The sequence below is a fragment of the Euprymna scolopes genome, chromosome 12 (genome assembly GCF_053919585.1).
Source record: "Euprymna scolopes isolate OS-2025 chromosome 12, ASM5391958v1, whole genome shotgun sequence".
Lineage (NCBI taxonomy): Eukaryota > Metazoa > Mollusca > Cephalopoda > Sepiida > Sepiolidae > Euprymna > Euprymna scolopes.
This window is the reverse complement of record NC_136493.1, coordinates 55,118,046-55,138,233: the sequence shown is the minus strand read 5'-3', so window position 1 is coordinate 55,138,233 and position 20,188 is coordinate 55,118,046. Positions and strand designations below refer to the sequence as shown.

The 20,188-nt window shown below is 30.2% G+C and overlaps 1 protein-coding gene across 14 annotated transcripts in view; it reads right to left on the bottom strand.

Moving 5' to 3' along the window:
- The window catches only part of LOC145291289 (CCR4-NOT transcription complex subunit 2-like), a 124,724-nt gene that overhangs the window by 8,867 nt on the left and 95,669 nt on the right, over positions 1–20,188 (bottom strand). For 8 of the 14 annotated variants that reach the window (XM_080136942.1, XM_080136949.1, XM_080136946.1 and 5 more), the window contains 8 exons: positions 20,055–20,110; positions 15,941–16,054; positions 9,502–9,588; positions 8,875–8,912; positions 8,635–8,749; positions 7,681–7,837; positions 3,008–3,069; positions 1,022–1,071 (listed from right to left, as the gene is read on the bottom strand). In XM_080136942.1, coding sequence (XP_079993068.1) covers positions 1,022–1,071; positions 3,008–3,069; positions 7,681–7,837; positions 8,635–8,749; positions 8,875–8,912; positions 9,502–9,588; positions 15,941–16,054; positions 20,055–20,110 — 679 coding nt within the window. The remainder of the gene's footprint in view (positions 1–1,021; positions 1,072–3,007; positions 3,070–7,680; positions 7,838–8,634; positions 8,750–8,874; positions 8,913–9,501; positions 9,589–15,940; positions 16,055–20,054; positions 20,111–20,188) is intronic. The other 6 variants (XM_080136948.1, XM_080136950.1, XM_080136951.1 and 3 more) reach the window with 1 other exon arrangement.

Genomic DNA, 20,188 nt, shown 5'->3' with positions numbered 1-20,188 from the left:
AAGGTACTATCAAAAATAAAGAACCTATTCAAGTTATAAATCGCTCAGCAACTCCTTGGTCACCCTGTAGTATTTGTTAAAAAATGAAAAATATTGGCCAAAATAAAAACAAGGTTACAAATATTAATTTAAAAAAATTATTTGATAAAGCATAAAAAAGCCAGTAAAAACAATTTTCTTCTATCATCTGGTGGCTATTAATATCTAGTTCTAAGTATTTTTTTTCAATGCATAACTTATAATAGATTTATATGAAGTGTGTTTCTTTTAATTTTAAAAACGAATAATCTCCCTTGAAAATTATGAATGTAGGTTTTGGTAATTTATCCTCATAAATCAATGAGAACAGAACATAAAATTACAAATGAAAAGCACCAAACTTTATAATCAAATGTTTAAAAAAAAATAGATACATGAATTAGGCATAAATAGACTGCCATGAAGAGCATGGTCAAGGATGCATTCAATAATGTAGTTGAAAGTTGGAGACAACACATATCTGTTGGCTGCTGTTCTCCAACTTGTCAACATACACACAAGCTCATGTCACCTGTAATAGCACTTTTTAAAAACTAACAAGTCACCAGTTATCAAGGCGCCAAACTGAAATATACTTATCTAAGTAATCTGGCTAATATAGTTTCAGGTTGAAGGTAGTGGTGTCCATCACCAAAACCCTTGAAGTTTGTGTCCTATTTCTATTCTATAGGTATCCAGCACAAATGAAGATTTGCACAATAGAAGAGATACTACACTCTGTTTCTAGCTTAAATGTTAAGAAAATGTACTTTAGTTTGATGACATTGGATGCAATTTTATAAATCACTTTTCATTTTTGCATGATAGATCAGGAGATTTTATCTTAAAGAAGGAGTAGATAACATACGTACAAATATGAAATTGCTTTAGAATATTATATAGATTTGTCATTTTAAGTTTTCAAACACAAAACAAAAAAGCTTTGAAGTGTGTATGGCCTAGAGCCTACAGTGCTGTGCAAATAAGACTGACTCATACTTACTTTATCGCGAATGTAAATGTTGGTGAGGTATTCACAAGGGACATGAAAATCTATTAAAAAAAAAAAATTAAATAAAGTTTCATTTTCACTCGACTTAAATTAATTCTTGGTAATTTTATAGAATCATCACATTATCTTCAACCAAAAGAACAATTTCTAATCTCTCCTCATTTGAGATTGTAGTGATTTTATAAAATTACCAAGTTCTTCAATAATTAAAATCAGTGAACAATAAAAATTAACAAATCATAAAATATCTTAAAAATAAATTACAAATAAATCTAAATGAAAAAATAATTACAGAGTATAAATAACATATTTTGGTTTGGAATATCTAGTTGTAATGAAGTGGACCAAATTTATCGTGAAAAATTATTTTGAGATAAACACATTTTGATGAAAAACATCCACAGCTTAATGTTGTTATTATAATAATATATTACTAGCGAGATCTGAGGAAATTCCACAGGGAGACTCGTTCATATGTAATATATTGATGTTGACATTCTATAGATGTTCAGTGTAAATGGAGACTGATATTATTGTAGCTTTTTTGTTAAAACTGCAAAAGTATCTAAGCTAGCATGAACGCCCGGCAAAGCCTGGTCGTAAAGTACATTTAAATATAAGATTTTAATTCTTGCAGATTTCGTATATATTACAGAATTAATATTCTATCGATTTTTATATATTATAAAGTTGCAATTTCAAAAAAAAAAAAAAAATATCCATATGACTTGGATGCATTAGCTTGAATAGAAACCAAAATAAAAACTTGAAAAAATAAATATCTATATATATATATAACTTGAGTTCCTTCAGTCATAATCGAGACTGAAACCAAAACTTATGAAAAATTCTTGATAAAATTATTTATAAAAAAATAGATGACTTAAGTGCCATCAGCTATAATCAAAACCAAAACTTATGAAGAATTCCTGGTAGAATTATTCATGACAAGAAATGGAAGTACATAACAATTAAACAACCTGAAAATAACACACGTTATCGTATTACTATATAGATTAATAATAATTACAAACAATAACAAAAATGCAACCATTTTAATCTAAATGCAACAAGGATGAGCACCCCATTTAGCAGAGCTAATTTTCTCCATGTTAAAAGTAAATTACTCAGAGGAGAGGAGACGCAAAGCAAATAACTAAACATTTTGTTTGCATTAAAGCATAGCATCAATCAACTTCATTCACTTCAAATTATTGCTTTGTTTTAACAAATGAAGGGTTGCCGACTTCAAGGTTAAAAGGTGAAAAAGTAAAAAATTGCTAGTGCAACTGAGTGACAATGAGTAACTATTAGTCTTCTTTCCCTCTTTCTTTTTGTCGAACATTTTACTCTTTTTTTGCTAACTGTTGCAACATGAAGGAAATAGCAATTGGTGAGATTTCTTTGCATTAAATGGTCGCAGGCAAAATCAGCTCAGTGGAATAAGTTGTCTTTTTTTTTTTTCTGCATTTTAAAAAAGAAAAAAAAGCTATATATTATTTTTATTAGGTGTTCAGTTGCTTCTTTTTCATAATGTGCTCAACAATGTTCCAGATAAAAGAATCAATGACGCCATCTGCACAACTGTATATTACCCTTGTATTAAAGAGAAGATGTCCTGTACATACACTTCACTTGCCTTTCATTACTATTTAACCATGTAGACTCAGGAGAGGTGTGGTTGGAGAGTGCACACCTCCTGCCACAAAAATTTCACGCGCAGGCATCCTTTCGTGGGTATCCATAGTCTGTCAAAGACGGAAGGAGCCCTTTTAAAGAGAAAATGACTTGTGGATATGTGCCCAAGACGATAAGATTCTTTCCAGAGATGTCCGCACAGTGCAAACACACCAAAATACACCTCCTGGGCCACTATATTGTTACATAATGGCAAAACAAGAAGTAAAAGTACTCACACACTTCTTGCCTGATTAATCCTTATCACAAGAACCAATTGAAAAGATAAAAAATACAAACCTATGTCTTGTGGCCTGCACGGTGAATCAGCCCACGGACTTTGAAATGTACTATAGAGATTTCTGAGGAGGGAAAATAAAAAAAATACATTTGTAAATTATCAAATAACTTTAAAGGGTCTCTGTTAATTGAGTACAAAAGGATACAAAATGGATAATAATTCTAAAATGTTACTATTTGAGAAAAAAAAAAAAAAAAAAAATAGTGCAAAAAATAATTTCTACACTGGACTGCCAAGCTCCATTCGGAGTTGCATCGGCACAGTATTGTATGCTTGTTTTACAAGTTCTTCCACAGAATTTGTTCCGATGAACTTGCTGCACTTGTATCCTCTCCTCACCCAAATACCTACCTGGCTAGTAGAAAAAAAAAAATACATCACACCTCTCTGCTGAGATGATTAGATATTGGAAGAATTTCTAATGATAGCTTCTTTTCCTGAATCAGCTTGCTTTTCAAATTCCTTTCCTGCTCCCTCAACTGTATCAACAGAAATGTTAATGTAATGTTAAACATCTTGCTTTACAACTCTCCACGCAAGTTGCCCCCTTATAAATCTGGAACCTATCACAGTAACCTCTTATGAGAGATCCACCAGGACTTTTATAGAAATTTATCTCTAAAACTGTATTCCTATTGATGATCTTTCACCTCTGCCTTTAAAGTAAAAGTTCACTGGCAATTCACAGCGGCATAGTTGTTTTGTAGCAATTAATGATTAATCAGCAGGTAGTCTGAAATCAGTCAATTTGCCAATTAATCAGCCAATTACTTAATGTTCTCATGCCTATTAAATTTAAATCATTTTATCACTGCCAAGTGACTCATCAGATAGCTTTGACACATTAACATATTAACTGCTAATTTAACTTAACAAAGTGTCTGGCCACTGTTATGGCTTTTTGTCTTTATTAACTAAAATTACAAAATATAAAGTACAACAATTAGATAAGAAAAAAGAAATTACAAACCAACTACAAAGTACAAATTGTAATTCTTTAAGTCATTAACTAAGCTGAAGTTCCGCACATACTGCTGCTGCTCTACTTCTATTCTTGCTGTCTCCTCTGCTCTCATAGTTCCTCACAGATCCATACACAGGTGGTGCGCTTAAATATTTTTAAGCCAGTTTACCCAGCAGTGATGTCTCCTGTATCTTCTATCACTGAACTGGATCATCACTTCTTTGCGAGTAGTTGTAAAGCTACATAATGATCAAGTTCTTTTGTACATTTGAACATAAAGGATTTACTCCTTTGAGTTTAGATCGTGATTCTTGTATTTCTGTTGTAGTTGCAGCCTTCAGTTTTAACTCAGTTTCTACTTGCTCTAAATTTTGATTTGTTACTGTAGACTTTATCAAAGCTAATTAATCAAACAGGTCTGGAAGAAATATAGTTTTACTTTCACTTTGATCTTCTTGACCCTCAACAGCGTTTGAAGAAGTGTATCCTGCTGATTCTGCTCCATTATCATCAATACAAATTATAAGATGTAAAATCCAATAGAAAAATAAAATAATGTTAAACAATAAAAAAAATTGTAATTATGCAGATAACTTTTTTGGAAACCCATTTCTTAACATGTGGAGAAGAGGGTTTTTTTTTTTAACTAGTCTGTACTAACAATTTTATAAATAGCAAAAAACAAGTGGTTTGTCCCACAATCATTGAAGAAGGACAACTGAAGTTTTTTCTCTGTATGTGTTTGACTGGGGAAGGAGTTGAGAGAACCACCTCAAATGGATGAATGTGATCAGTGCCAAGTAAAGGATTCAACAGAATCACAAAGAAATACCAATTGTATAAATAACTATCATTAATAACAAGCAGCTCTTTTATTAAAATTAAATTCATGTTGAACATGTACATTTACTTAGTTACATCGCCATGATAAAAAAAGTGAAAAACACTACGTAAAATTATTACATTTTCTTAAGGATACTATTTAAGAAGTATATGGTGTAAAGAGCTGATATTTGGATATAGCATTCTACAATATGTATTGATTAGGCATGCAATATTTCAGATCTGTATTTTTTGATAGTTTTTGAGATATGTGATTTTGAAATTAATATATGTTTATGACATGTGGTACTTTATTTCTGCCACCGAAATTGAACATATCAGCATTTTTAGATTTATAATGAAGTTGCAGTTGGAATTGTTTTCAAAAATAGGAATAATAATCAGCATGTATAGAATTTTATTGAATGTTCATATTTACTGTCATTTAATTCAATTTTATTTGATAATTTAAAAATTGTCAATCAGTGCAATTTTGATATAAATAATTCAATGTTCACTTTTCACACCTCGAAAATGAAGGCCAAAATTGAATTAGAAATAATTGTACTTTTACTTTCTATTGTCGAATACTAGGAGTGCTGAAAACATCGTGACATTTTTACTCGTTACTTTTTTGGCAGTTAATTTCAAAGTGGCCAGGTTGTAATTTACATATATTCATACTTTTTGACCCTTTGCAGAGTAGTGTATCCTGCTGATTCTGCTCTGTTATCATCGGTGGAAATTAGATGTAGAATCCCATTCTAAATGTTTTCTATGCCAATCTTTTAAAATTAATATTTGAATCATGGGTCTAGGAAAGTAGACACACAAGTTTTTATCATTTAGATAGGATAAAAATCCTGTTTCCATTGTTAACCTGAATTGTTCCACAATGGTACGAAGGATTCCACTAAAGTCAGAAATACTAAAATTAGATTGGACAGCTTTTGACAGAAATAACCTCAGAGCTAAATTTGTAGATATTGATACGGTTGAAGTTCTTTGATTTGCTTCTTGAAATGGACTCGGGCACAGGATATTTTTTCAAACAAGTCCCATTGGTAAGTTGTTAAGGTAGGAATCTTAGCAGCAACAGCACACATTACAAGAGCTTTTTTTTTTTGTTCTTAATTTCATTTCAGCATATAATGTGGACACATCTCTGATGAGTTTATGATTTTCCAAATCAAGCTAATTCTGCATTTCAGTTAATTTGCTAACTGCTAATAGAAAGTGATTAAAGTGAAAAACTGTATTTCTGTTAAATGTAATGGTTGTCTTCACAGCTGAGTTACAATGTATGATAGTTATTCTAAACCAAATTCCGACACCAGCAAAACTACTGATGATTTTATACTAATACAGAACATTGTGCAATTCTTCATTTATTTTTGCACCTGTGGTGTACCAAGGACTGGAACAACTTGAACTCTGCACTTTTCAAAGTAATTTGAAAATCGATGATCTATCAAACTCAGAAAGGGAGCATTATCTGTTGTAGCTGTCCAAATGTCTGTAGTTCATTAGATGCTGCTAATTTCAGCAAGAAACAATTGAATTTTTGGTTTACTTTTGTAAATATATCTAAAATTATTTTGCAGTGAAGTACATTTTTAATAGAATGCTGTAATTTGAACAAAGTTTTGCAATAAGCTTATTAAATCCAATGTCAGATGTTACAGAATATGGTTGAATATCAACAGCAATCATTTCTCTAAGATAATGGATCTCTTGTGACCTGTGATCATTAATGTCCCAAACTTTCTTTTTGGCCAATATTGATTCTATAGTAGTTTGGTGCTTTGTTGGAGATCATAGTTGCTGCCACTTGTTCTTGGAATGTCTGTCTCTGAATATTCATTTGTGTTTCCTTTTCTTATTTGCAACTTTTGGTTCTTTTGAATACACCTTTCTAAGATGGTTTAACATAAGTCATTGTAAAAGTTTTTGCTGATTTTTCACCCTTTGATTTGATGTTTGACATAATTTGCAAACAGCTATATTCTTATTATTGGGATTGACATACAAAATACTTCCAGCAGAAACTGGTTGTCATAATTGTTAAAGATTGTCAATATTTTAATTAATTTTTTATGTATTTTAATTACTAATGTCTGATATCTAATTAGTAATTTATCTCCATAAAATATACATTATCTAAACCAGAAAAATAAAAATAAATATACAATGGTAGCAAGAGTCAGAGAATAAGGAACAAGAGTATGAATGATGAAGAATGCTTTATTTTCGGTTCGCACATCGTCGCAATTTACTGTATAATTCCTCAACATGAAAACTGTAAGGTGAAGTAATAATTATCTTTGACAATAATTTAAAGTTAAAAAAAAAGAAGAAAAAAAAAAGTTAATTCAATAGGACAAGAAATGAGGGAAATTTTCATGCTTACATCTATTTGTTTCAAATTCAGTGCAGTTGTAAAAGTCTACATGTTAACAGTACGTCATGCCTATTGTTTGATAATATGGTGTAGATGATGCAGGTCTCTTCAATAAATTTTCACTGGCAAGCAAAGAGGAAGTTAACTTGTCTTCGTTTACAATATAATTTAATTAATATTAGTATCACTTATGCCAACAAAATTTGCTGATAAATCTGCATTAGAAAACCTATTAATCGGTCGATTATCAAAAGCCGATTATTCAGTGATCGGACAATTTGATAATCAGTACATCCCTAGCAGCAACCAACAATCAAATTTTATATGGATTGTACACTCAGAATAGAGTCGTTGTGTCTGTGCACTCAATATTTTCTGATTAAACAGCAAAATAATAAAAACAGCACAAAATCTTTTCAATCACTGCATAATTAAAAATGTTAAAGAAACAATATAAGAAATTAACAAATTCTGAAAATACTTACTCAGGAGAGTTCATGTTAAGGCCTAGTGTTGTGAGATCTATTCCCGGAGCTAGTGCTACTAAGTTGGGGTCATTTTCGGCAGCTCGAATAAAAGTCAACAGCCCAACTATTCCAAATTGGTCCGTTACCATTCCTGGGGGGATATTTGATACCGTACCTAAATTGAAAAATAAAATTGCACATTTTTAACAAATGGGAAACTTAAATATACAAAACGTTTTAATAAAATATCTCTATATACAAATGTCAAATGTTTGCTTTCATTTTATTTTTTTTAATTCCATGAAAAATAAGGCAACGATTTATAATGAGCATAACGAGAATGAAATGTGGTCTTCTTCATCCAGTTTTGTTATTTGGAGTGCTGCAAATATCCCAGACTTTAAGGTGTGCAACACGAAACAGAATCACATACTTGTTATCTATAAAAAAGTCCAACCAGGTTGTACGCAATCATATTGCTTCTTACACACTTGAGCCAAATCTTCCTTGGTTGAAAATGCTCTCTAGTATCTGATGAGTTAATGCAAAAGGTGGTACACTGCACATGGCTAAATGACCACAGACACTGAGTGCACAAGACATTGATAATCTTATACCAAATTTCAGATTAAGCAAAAATGGTATTGATTTTTATTAGTATAAATACAGAAAAGTAGGCAAGAGAAGGAAAGAGATAAAAAGAAAAAAAAATAGGAGAGAGAGAAGAAAAAAAAAAGTGAGCAACAGAGAGAAAAAAATCCCAAAGAAAAAAAAACTGAGCAACAGAGAGAAAAAAATCCCAAAGAAAAAGAAACTGAGCAACAGAGAAAGAAAAAAAAAAGAAAAGAAAAGAAAACCGAGCAACAGAGCAAGACTCATTATCTTGCTCTAACATTGGTCTATTTGAAGATCGTGTATTGGAAAGCTTCGAATAATAGATTGCAATTATGAATAAGCAAAAAAAAAACTTACCATCATGATGCGTTTGAATTCCTCGATTTGGCTTACTACTCGATGTTTTTTCTACCTGCAATTTACCATCTTTACTCACTGCCTGTTCGTATGTTGCCGACACAGAACTGGTAGGCTGAAGAATGAAGGCACATTATGAGTTTAGACGAAGGAAATTTTGTGCAATCAAGTGTCAGCAGTTTCTTAAGTTAACAAAATCTTTTTCATAAAATATTAAAAAAAAAAGATTTTCATGCTTACCGTTTTTCTTGAATAATCATTTGCCGTTGTTGGTGGATCTATGAACAAGAAAAACAGAAAAAAAAACAAAAACAGGATTACAATACTGGAAAAAATTATATATACTTGGCTGATTTAGAGCTGAAACAGTTCTGCAAATATGTAGCCAATAATGCTTACATAAATAAAAATTTAGATTATATACACCAAACCATTGTTAAACATAACATAATAAAAGGTTTGCTTTTTACTTAATTTTCTTTGTTTAATGGATCTCTTCCACATCAGATGTGGATTACATAATGTTCATGGTACACATGTGATTTTATCGATGGAGCTATCACTTATATTGGTTTCAATGCGTCATCACTTTAGGTAGTCTTTGACAAGATATTGCCAGCCTTTCTTGGTCTACCTTTTCCTTGCTTATCATCAATTGAAACGTATCTTTATTCAACCAAAGCTTTGTTCACGATGCCTATACTACCCTGTAAATGATTGTAATGCAAAGTTGATACCAATTAGCTTCAGCAGTAATAATTTTGACCAATAAATTTTAGAAGCTAATATTTTATTAGCGGATATTTGAAAAGGCAACGGTTGGCAGTATTTATTGAAAAGAGGTTTGCGAATGTATTGGTAACTTACTCTGTGAACCTGGTAATGCAGGAAAGTCTTCTTGTTGGATTTGGAATTCTGGGGTTTGTTCTTGGACAGGTTTATTCACCATCCCAACTACAATAAAAACAAAATATTGTTCATACACAAAAAATAGAGAAAATAAAAAAAAGACTGATTAAAATGAACATGTAAAAGAAAAAGCTAAACTGACCAAAAAGAGTAACAAATTTGAAACTTTTGCAATGTTAGAATTGCCTGTGGTTTCTGTGGTTTCTATAAAATATTTTAAGCTTCCAAAATTCTCTTCATATATAAATTTTCGATAAATTTTGATTGTATAAATTTGTTCAGATTAGTTTCAGAATATTCACTCAGAACAAAATTTTTTTGAAGCAATGAAAATATGTTCAGTAAAAAAAAAAAAAAAAAAAAAAAAAAAATTTGATCCTCTTTATAAAATTTAACATTATTAGGCTGTGTTAATTTTAAAAACTTACATTAAAACATGCATATTTAGTCCATTCTTAAAGATAAGTCACCCCATAATAAAAATTTTAAAAAATGAAGGGAAATATTTGAGATTAATTATATCATCTTTTTCTACAACACAATTTTTATTGTATTATCAGATATTTAAAAATACTGTCCTTCAACTTATATATACACACACACAAGAAAAAAAAAAAAAAAGTGCTCTTCCCCCCTTAACGACTGTTGAATACAAATATTTAAAAAGGGTTTAAATTCTGAAAAATACAACCACAAACGAAAAGCTCTCAACCTCAAAAAGAATAATTTCCTTTCAGTTCACCAAAATATCAAAAACATATTGAGAATAAGATATAAGACTTTCAAATTCTTATGATTTTCTCTAATTCAATAAAGCAGTTTACTTTTTTGCCAATTTTTAACATAGTTCATTTGCTCTAGTACATTTAAAAGATCATTTCCTTATTTTTAAGGCATGAAACTTGAATGAATGAAATTTTTCGAAAATTATTTAGAAATCTAATGCCAACTTTTAACTTGAGTTATGAAAAATCTTAAAAATTTATTTTACAGATAAGATATGAAGTCATAGGATTCAACTTTAAGTAATCAAATCTGACCAAATGGAATTTTCCAAAGTTCCTGAAACTCCGTAAAAAAAAAAAAAAAAAAAAAACAAACAAAAAAAAAAAAACAGACATTCCTTTCAGAGAGAAAATTTTTTTTTTTTCATGTAACCATAAAATTTGATAATTAAAAATTTGTTGCCAATCAATTAGAAACTGAAGTAAAAACTTTTAGTAATAATTGTGGAAAAATCAAAAATACAACCAATATGTGACTTCATGATTTTGGGAATGGCATTCACCCTAATTAGGTTGCACTAAATTCTAAACCATAAGCAACTCCTGAGCTAATCAATTGCAATTCCACCTCGTAGACACAAAAATTCGGTCGAGTCCTCTCTAATGGTTATTGCCTAGGTCCTCAGCTGTTTATCAACGTACTTGCATCACCGAGACAAAGGTGGAAGTAGAAGTTATATCGTAAACTAATTCTCTCACTGTCCGATGAGCTGTATGCTCAAGCCATCAAATACATTACTACAACAAGGCAGATGGCAGAGACTTTAGATTAAAATTTTGGCAGAGAACAGCAGTTGAGATAGTCAACCTGTCAGCATATGAGCCTCCACCCCACCCCCATACTTATTTCATGTAATTAGCCATGAATCATAAATCTTAAGTATATTTATACTATAAATTTATAGAAATTTAAAATATTTGCCAATAATTACCATTTGGAAAGCATTTAAGCCTCACTAGAGTTTAAAAAATAAAATAAATACAAAAATAAAATATACCTCAGTCACTTTTCTGCATTCATGACCATGTAATTTTATGTAAATTTATTTGAAAAGCTATTAAACTAATTTTAAGAAAATTAAAGTAATAACAGGATAACACAGTAAAAAAAAAAAAAAAAAAAAAAAAAAATCCAATTAACATCAGGACCTCAATCGAATGTCTCTTGATGCTGATATTGGAGATGAGTTCAATGACAGAAAAGAATAAAGAAACCGAAAAAAAAATGCTATTAAAAGTAAAATCAATGATAGCAATCAGGAAATTGAACGATTAACTAATAATTACAATCATTTGTCTGCCTGCAAGTTTTCTAAAATTGATTAACTATGTTCAACACTACGATGTTGCACGAGAATCTGCCTCCATTTTTTTTTTTTTTCGATTTCTTGTAAAAACTTGTTTACATTTATGGATAGATATTCCAATTAAGTAATTTATATATATATATATATATATATATATATATATATATATATATATATATATATATATATAGTAATGGCTGTGTGTGATTAACATATATTTATAAAGTAATGGTTGTGTGATTCCAACAAGAGAAAAATGTATATTTAAAGAGCAAAATTCATTGATTTTAAAGACTTATTATTTTTTAATATTTTCAAAACAAGTTTCCAGCTTTTATTTAGTTCTCTTCAGATATTTTTTTAGTTAAAAGTTTTAAAGATTTTTTTCTTGGTAAAAGGTTTCTGGAATTTTCTTTTGGAGATCATCTTAGTTTAGTCAACACAGCAGGAGTGCGCTTTTGAAAGATGTGTGAAGGCGGGACTAGGTGGCTCCAATGGGATTGGTCAGAGGTTCATTTGATGGGGGTCCATTTAGTGAGGTCAGTATCTGAGATGGATGGGAGGTGTTTATGCTTATTTTTATGATTTTTTTTCTTTTGATGTGTACATGCCAGTGTGTGCATGCGTGTGTAAGAGTAAGTGGTTGTGTGTATGGGTTAAAATCTGTGATTTTTTCTTTTCACATGTGCATGTGTGCGTGCACGTGCCTGTGCGTGTAAGAGGGGGAAAAAGAGAGATAGAGAGACTGCAAATCCCAATAACATAAATAAGCAAAACACAAAACACTTATGCGCACACATTCTTATGCAAGTGTGCACCTCCACACACGAATCAAGACAAGCACGATGAAGCACACACATGCACTTATATACATGTACCCTGCACGGGCACACACACTCATTTGATATAATACCGATTTCCCAAACTTAACGAATAACTAGAAACAAAATGCACTATTCTACCCACATTCAATGAAAGAAAATCTTTCTAGAAGAAGGCAATTTTAATATATATATATATATATATATATATATATATATATATATAATATATGTCTATATAATATATATATATATATATATATATATATATATATATGTGTGTGTGAATGTATATATGGGTGTATGTGCATATATATATATATTCTTATTTTCTATTTTATATATATATGTATGTTTACAATCTCTCTAGACTAAAGTAACTTTAATCAATATATATATATATATGTATGTATATGAGTATATATATATATTCTAATTTATTTTCTATTTTATTTATATATATGTATTTATGTTTATATAGAGGGCCGACCTTGTGCCTAACTAGGCCCTCGTAGGGAGACAAGTAAATAGGAACAAATAAGCCAACACAGCATGGTACATGCACCTACATGTATACACCCAGACACACACAGAATCAAATTAAGCAAATCAAAACCACATCCACGCATGTACACATATTTTAGAGTTGTTTTAAAATTAATGTAAATTAAATTACTTTAAGTGTAGAAGGAAGGCAAATTATCAACGTTTCGCATTAAACGAATAAGAAAATTCCTTGTAATGAGATATTTTTTAAAACAAAACTTTCATAATCTTGAAACTTCAAAATCTACACATTGGGCATTTTATAACTTCAAAAGACAAATGCATGCTAGTTTTTGTTTTTTTAAAAATGCGATTTTAAGGATTTAATTTATCTATTACAATATAGTTTGGCAATTAAATTGAACAAAATTGTTTTAAATTAAAACCAATTTTAAACATGTTTGAATATGAATTCACACAATATCTGATCTTGTAAGTTTATTGCATAGCCTGCATTGGTGGAATGAGTCAATCAAAGACAACAACAAGGCTCTTCTAGCACTGAAAGAAGATCTCCCGGCAGATTCTGAACTCCCCGGAAAGAGTGGGTAATACTCAACTGGGCACAACCAAAGGTTGCCAAACCACAGGATAACTTGCACAAGTGGAGCTACATACAAGATGCTCTGTGTACCTGCAGCACCAACATGTAGACCAGGGGTTCTCAACCGGGGTCCACATGGACCCTAGAGGTGCATGGAATATTTCTGGGGGTCCACAGGTAAAGAATTATTATCACTAATTTAGATTATTATTACTAATTATCATTATCATAATTATTATAGTTGTTGTAGAATACTTTATTTGCATTAAATTAGTTTTCATTTAAAAATAAATCTTAATTATATAATATTTATTTGATTATTAAAACCTCAAAATTTATATTAGAGATAAATAGAAGATTGTCTTATGACCAATAGTTATAAAGGGGTCCACCAAGATAAAAAAGGAAAGGGTTCATGAATAAAAAAAGGTTGAGAACCACTGAGGTAGACTATTGCACACATTCTAATAGACTGTCCCCTAAGCAAGTCATGCTTTGATGTGAACTTGAGGGATGCCTTGGACACTGCCTCATGATAGACCTCGAGATGAAGTGAAACACTATGATGATGATGCATAGACTAGCAAAAAATAAAAAGTCCTCTCTTTGGAAAGCACATTATCTAATTGTAGCCTTTCTAGAGAAGAAAAAAATAGAGCTTATTTAGAATTACACTTTAAAAAAATTACACTTACTCGTCACAGAACAAAGATGTCCTATTCCAAAAATCAGGTAAATTGATCAAATATTTATTTATTTATTTTTTTTAAATTAAGAAAACCAAATTTTACAATTTTTAGCAATTAATCTTTTACAACCATTGATGATCACTTATTTTAAGTAGTACGGTCCATAAATCTTGGTAGTCGAATTGAATTGCCCACACTTGAATTTTAACACTTTTTAAAAAGTTTCTATATATATATATATATATATATATATATATAAAAATCAATTTACATGATTTTTACAATATGACATCTTCATTCCATGATGGGCATGTACATAATAAAGATTTGTATTTTTTTTTATGAAGTCAAATTTTAAATAAGAACGAAAGAAAGAAATAAAATTTATAGTTTTGAAAATATAATTATTTAATTATTAAAAAGAAAATCTTTAGTGATTGCATACAAAAAAAAATTCTAAACTAATGTAATTTATCTGTATGTAGGTGTTCATGTATAAACATAGTAAACTGAAAGTTTACTTCAGTATTTTAAAATTTTATCAAGTTTTCATTTGGAATTTTATCTTTTTTCATTCATTAAATTGTTTTTATATTACTAATATTAACCTCAATGAAACTAATGCATATAATAGAGGAATAAAATTAGAAATGACTCATGTATAAAATATTCATTTATTAAAAACCTTTTATCAAAGAAATACATATATGCCTTGACAGAGTTCAAAACAGACTTCGTAGCCTAGTGGAGGATACCTTTTTCTTTTCCCTGCAAACTCTTTCCCAGAGAAAAGACGTTGCGAGCCTGCTTTATTGTTATTTCCATGGCAAGTGCTCATCTGAACTTCAATCTCTGGTCCCCTCTTGTCAAAATTACACGAAAAACACTCGTCTAGCTGAAATCACTATCAATAATTTCCCCCACTCTTTATCTGTGCCTAAACATAGATTCCATGAACAAAGCTTTCTTAGAACTGCACACCTGTGGAACTCTCTTCTGCTTGCCTGCTTTCCAGCTGACTACGATGTAATAGTCTTCGAGTCCAACATAAACAAATTCTTGATGAACTGTCCCCTTAAGTAATCCAATTTACCAAATTTCTACTACTAACGATTAGTACAATATTATCCCATTGACTACGCTAAACTCATTCCCTTGTCCTCGAGTGGCCTCTGGGCCTTTTATAAGTGGGGGACTCCTATGTATATATAAAAAAAAAAAACATAACAGTGTTTTCATATTTGCCAATCACTATATATAGAAAATTATAACTATTTTGCTATATTATACATTCAATTAAATAAGTGTGTGCTTTGATATAATTATAGTCTGAATTAATAGGAATTATTTTTTTTTGCATTTGTTTTTATCTAAAGAAATTAGAAGGGGGTTATAAGTCCACAAGAACAAAACTATTAAAACTATTAACAGAAAATTGTAGATAAAAAAAAAAAAAAAAAAAGTTTAATGTTCCCCGAAAGAAACTGAGCTGCAACAGTGAAAACATGTCATTCATAATTCCATACCTTTCTCATCTAAACCAGATTTGAACTCAGGCTACCAAGTTAGGCTATTCTCTGGTTTAGGCAGGTTCCAGAAATTCACGGTAGGTTATTTTCTGATCACGTGTCCATAAGTGCTTTTTGTTTTTTTCTAAATTGAAAATGCAAAAAGAAATGAAGGAATGAAGAAATTGATAACTAACATGCCGTCTTACCGTAACTCCTAGCAGATGGAGCGGGGGTTGAAGGAACTGCCCGATTTCCTAAAATAGGAAATTCTGACAGATCTGACAAGCTTGGTTGAGAATTCTCACCGGCTGAAAAAACAATTTTTGCTTCATTTAATTCAAGTTATTAAATGCATTTAAATAATAATTAAAAAGAATTTCATGTAAAAATAAGACAAACTAAGGTAAATTACATAATAAATCTTTGGTTATTCAAATTGACTAAGTTTTAGGACACAAAAAAATGTAAATATTTAAAACAGTAAACATCAGATATATTTAAAACAATGTCAAAACAGAATTTTAAACATTTCAATATTAATTTAAATAGAATAAAGGCATGGAATTTGAATCAAATTACAACAATTGGTTATAGTCAGCTAACATACTTCCTAACTTTCGGCATAGCGCTACCAAAAGTGGTGGCAAGGCAAATTGGTTCCTTCGCTTTTATTGTTCTTCAGCATTTTTATTGTGACGCGATTTAGTGAAATACAAGCCAAACATGCGGTGTCCCTCTCCATGAATGAAAAATTTACTTTCACCATGACTAATGTTTGTGCAAAATTTCAAAAAATCTAAGGCACGGTTATTGTGAAAAGTGAACAGATGAACGGGAGTGAATTACTAGGTCCAAACCCTCCTTTGTCAGGGAAACAAAAATTTAAGAAAATGACATTGAAAAGTATACAATAAAAATTAATAAAATTATACAGAGATAAAAATAACATAAGTCTTTATTTGCAATTTTAATAAAATTAAAAAAGTTTTTTTATTTTGGAATTTTAAAAATACATTTTTTTCATTTGAATTTATATAATAAATATATGCTTATGAAAGTATAAAAGTAAAATTATTGAAATCAAAACAAAATTTCAAACATCATAAAAAAATGTATCCAATACAGAATATTCACAAAATAGTTTTAAAACATTTAAAAAAATGTTTTCAATAATTCTTAAAAAAAATAAAACTAATTTCAATAATTCTTAATTAAAATAAGATCAAAAAAAACTTTTCACTGATTATTAAAAATAAAAAAGAATCAAAAAAATGTTTATAAAAAATAAAAAGTACATATACAGGGGAGATATGCGAGAGAAAAAAAGTGAAAGAACTGATTTACCTTGTAACCACTTCCAGTAGCACTACACCTGAAGTTAGGAAGTATCTTAGCTAACTATAACCCAACAATTAAGACCAGAGTTGCAGAGTTAAAAGGTCTGACGTCAACCCCTAGGATTCCAAAAATTCTGACCATCTTTGAAAGGATTCCATATTAGATTCCTAGCATTCTTCAATCAAAACCCTTGACTCTGCCACCTTAAGAAATCTTACATTTATAGTTTTGAAAAATTATCAACTAAATATATAGTAATAAATCATATAGTAAAGAATAAAGAGATTGATTTCACCAAAAAATAAAATTTATTGTAATCTTTATTTTGTAATTGTGAGTATTCAGATAAAGCAAAATATAAAATAGCAAAGTTAGTTACAAGATTAAAAAAATTAAAACTCCTGCATATGAATTTGGGCTTAGAAGAAACAAATTTTAAGGAGTAAACAATAAAATATCATACACACATAAACACACAAAGGGCTTCTCTGTATCCTCAGATAGATACTAGAGAGTATCTATCACAGGATACTAAAAAGCCCTTTCAGTGGAAATTTTCAATTTCCATTTTTACTAGGAGCAAAGTGTAGTATCTGTTCTGATAGTACACTTTATCTTTTGTTTTGGGTCAGCGAATGAAAAAGCCTCCTAGACAGAGGAAATTTATATTTTATTCTAATCCACAGTGCCCGTTTTAGGAAAGCTGGAGTTTCAACCATATAAAACACTTAACCTGGTGTTTAACTGTTCTTGTGAAGAGCCAAGTGAATAGGGACATCTATAAAAGTCATTTTACTCAATGCAGATGTCGCTTTTGTTATGTTGATATTACTAATAGTCCTAATCCAGGTCATATTTAGTGGTGAATATTAAAATATTTGTCAGATGTTTTTGCTAACAATTCTGCTTTTATTTATAAAATGATGAACTGTATTCACCCAACATTAACTGCCAGTCATTTTACTTTTATTTTGCTCATTGAACTCTCGCCTTTTGGGGATTTTTTTTTAACATCTTGTAAGGAAATATTTACTGGAAATATAATTCAATGAATGAATAAAACTTATTAAAAAATAAACTTTGCTATAAAGTTAATAGGATGTCTTACAAAAAGGTTGAAATTTAAATCCCATAAAAGTTAAGTTTCTTTTTATTTTAATCATTAAATTTATAAATAAGGGGCTGAAAAGGTAAGTACTTGCTGAGTTTTTTTTTTTTTTGTCTTACCAAATGATGATTAGTTTTTTAATAGCACTTTTGTGAATGTTAAATTTTTATTAAGGCATTATTTGATCATTAATTCCATTGTTTAAAATTAAAACTATTTTAGACACTTGCATAAACATGTTAACATGCACGTTATTTGGTCTAATAGCTTTCTTATATAAGAGGGAAAATGTTAAGCAATAAAACATGTAAAATATAGTTTACTATCAATGAATCCTGAAAAATGTATCTTATTAAATTTGTTTGCAGTTTGAATGAACGACAGCGAAAGATTTGAGTAAGAATAAAAAAAAACTCTTCCTTTATTTACTATCAAAAATAAAATACCGGTCAGAAAGATTAAAATCATTGGAGAATACAATATTTTTTAAGAACGCAGACCACTATTTGCCATAAATGACTGAAAAAACAGAGTTAAGTGTATCTTGTACTAAAAAAGATGGTACTTATTTAGAATTACACTTAAAAAAATACAGAAAAAATCTGTGTACACACTGGTCATGGAATGATGGTCATATCCTAAAAACTATGTAACTTGATCAAGTTTTTAAATCACATTTTATGATTTTTAGCAATTAATAATTTTTGGCAACCATAAGCATGGTCCATAAATACTGGTAGACGAATCTAGTTGTCTGCCTTTGAATTTAAAAAAAAATCATGGTGGCTGATGGCTTTATTGGCCATAAGATTTGATTTCATTATTTACTACCTTATATGTATTGAAACAAATGCTATTAATGGAGGAATACTTAATAAAATGAAATCCTTAAGAGAAAAATCCAGGATGTCCCTGATGGTTGTACAGCAAAACAACATGTGCCATGAGGGTCGATCCCTGAACCTTTATTATTCATCATTTTCAGAAATGACCTCCCTGATAAAATTGTCTTTGAGATGAGTATATTTGCTAATGACACCATGCTCTAAAACAGATACGAGAGGAAACAAATTAACAGATTTAATGTATGATGACGGGGAATTAAATGGATGGCAACATTCAATGCTGCTAAGACTAAGTTTCTTTCCTTTAATAATAAGGAACCTTTTCAACCATTGATAGTCATGGCTAATGATACATTACTTAAAAGCTCTTTGTTCAAAACTCCTCAATTTAACATTCACAGGCAAATACATTGAGGATATTGCTGCTGCGAAGAAGGTAGGCCCCTTTTTACAGTGCTAGAATATTACTCACATATGAGAGTATCCTGTACCTCTACAAGGCCACCATTCGCCCATGACAAGAGTATTGTTGCCACATCTGGATTGGTGCATCTGACACTCACTCCTAGACAGGATTCAAAAAGGTCCCGCACTATCAACCAAACTCCAACCTCTGTCAAATCGCCTAAATGTTGCATGTCTGTGTTTGTTTTACAAGTATTTGAATGGAATATGCTTTGACTAACTCCAAGCACTTGTACCTTCCATCTCAACATAAATATCCCAGACTAACCCGACAAGCAGCAAAATCCCACCTCAACACTGTAGAGATTCCTAGATGCTGAAAAGCCTTCTACTCAAATAGGTTATTCCTTCAAACTACTAGACTTTGGAATTTCTTCCTGGATCTCCGCTTTCCTGACTACTGATATGCAGAGGTTCAAGTGTTATTGCTCAGCTCCCTACATAGTATTCCTGTAAATTTTGTTTCAAATAGTAACCCCTTCTGTCAAAGTGGCACTGTGCCTGGTTTAGTATGAAATAATAATGAAAAGACATTAATTTCACTGAGATTACCTCTTGTTTGTGATAGACCAAAACTACTAGATATACTTGTTATTGGATTACTGGAGCTGGAAAAAAAAAAAAAAAAAAAAAAAATGCATAAGTAATCATGGTTGAAACAAAAGGATCAATTTTTTTTATTACAG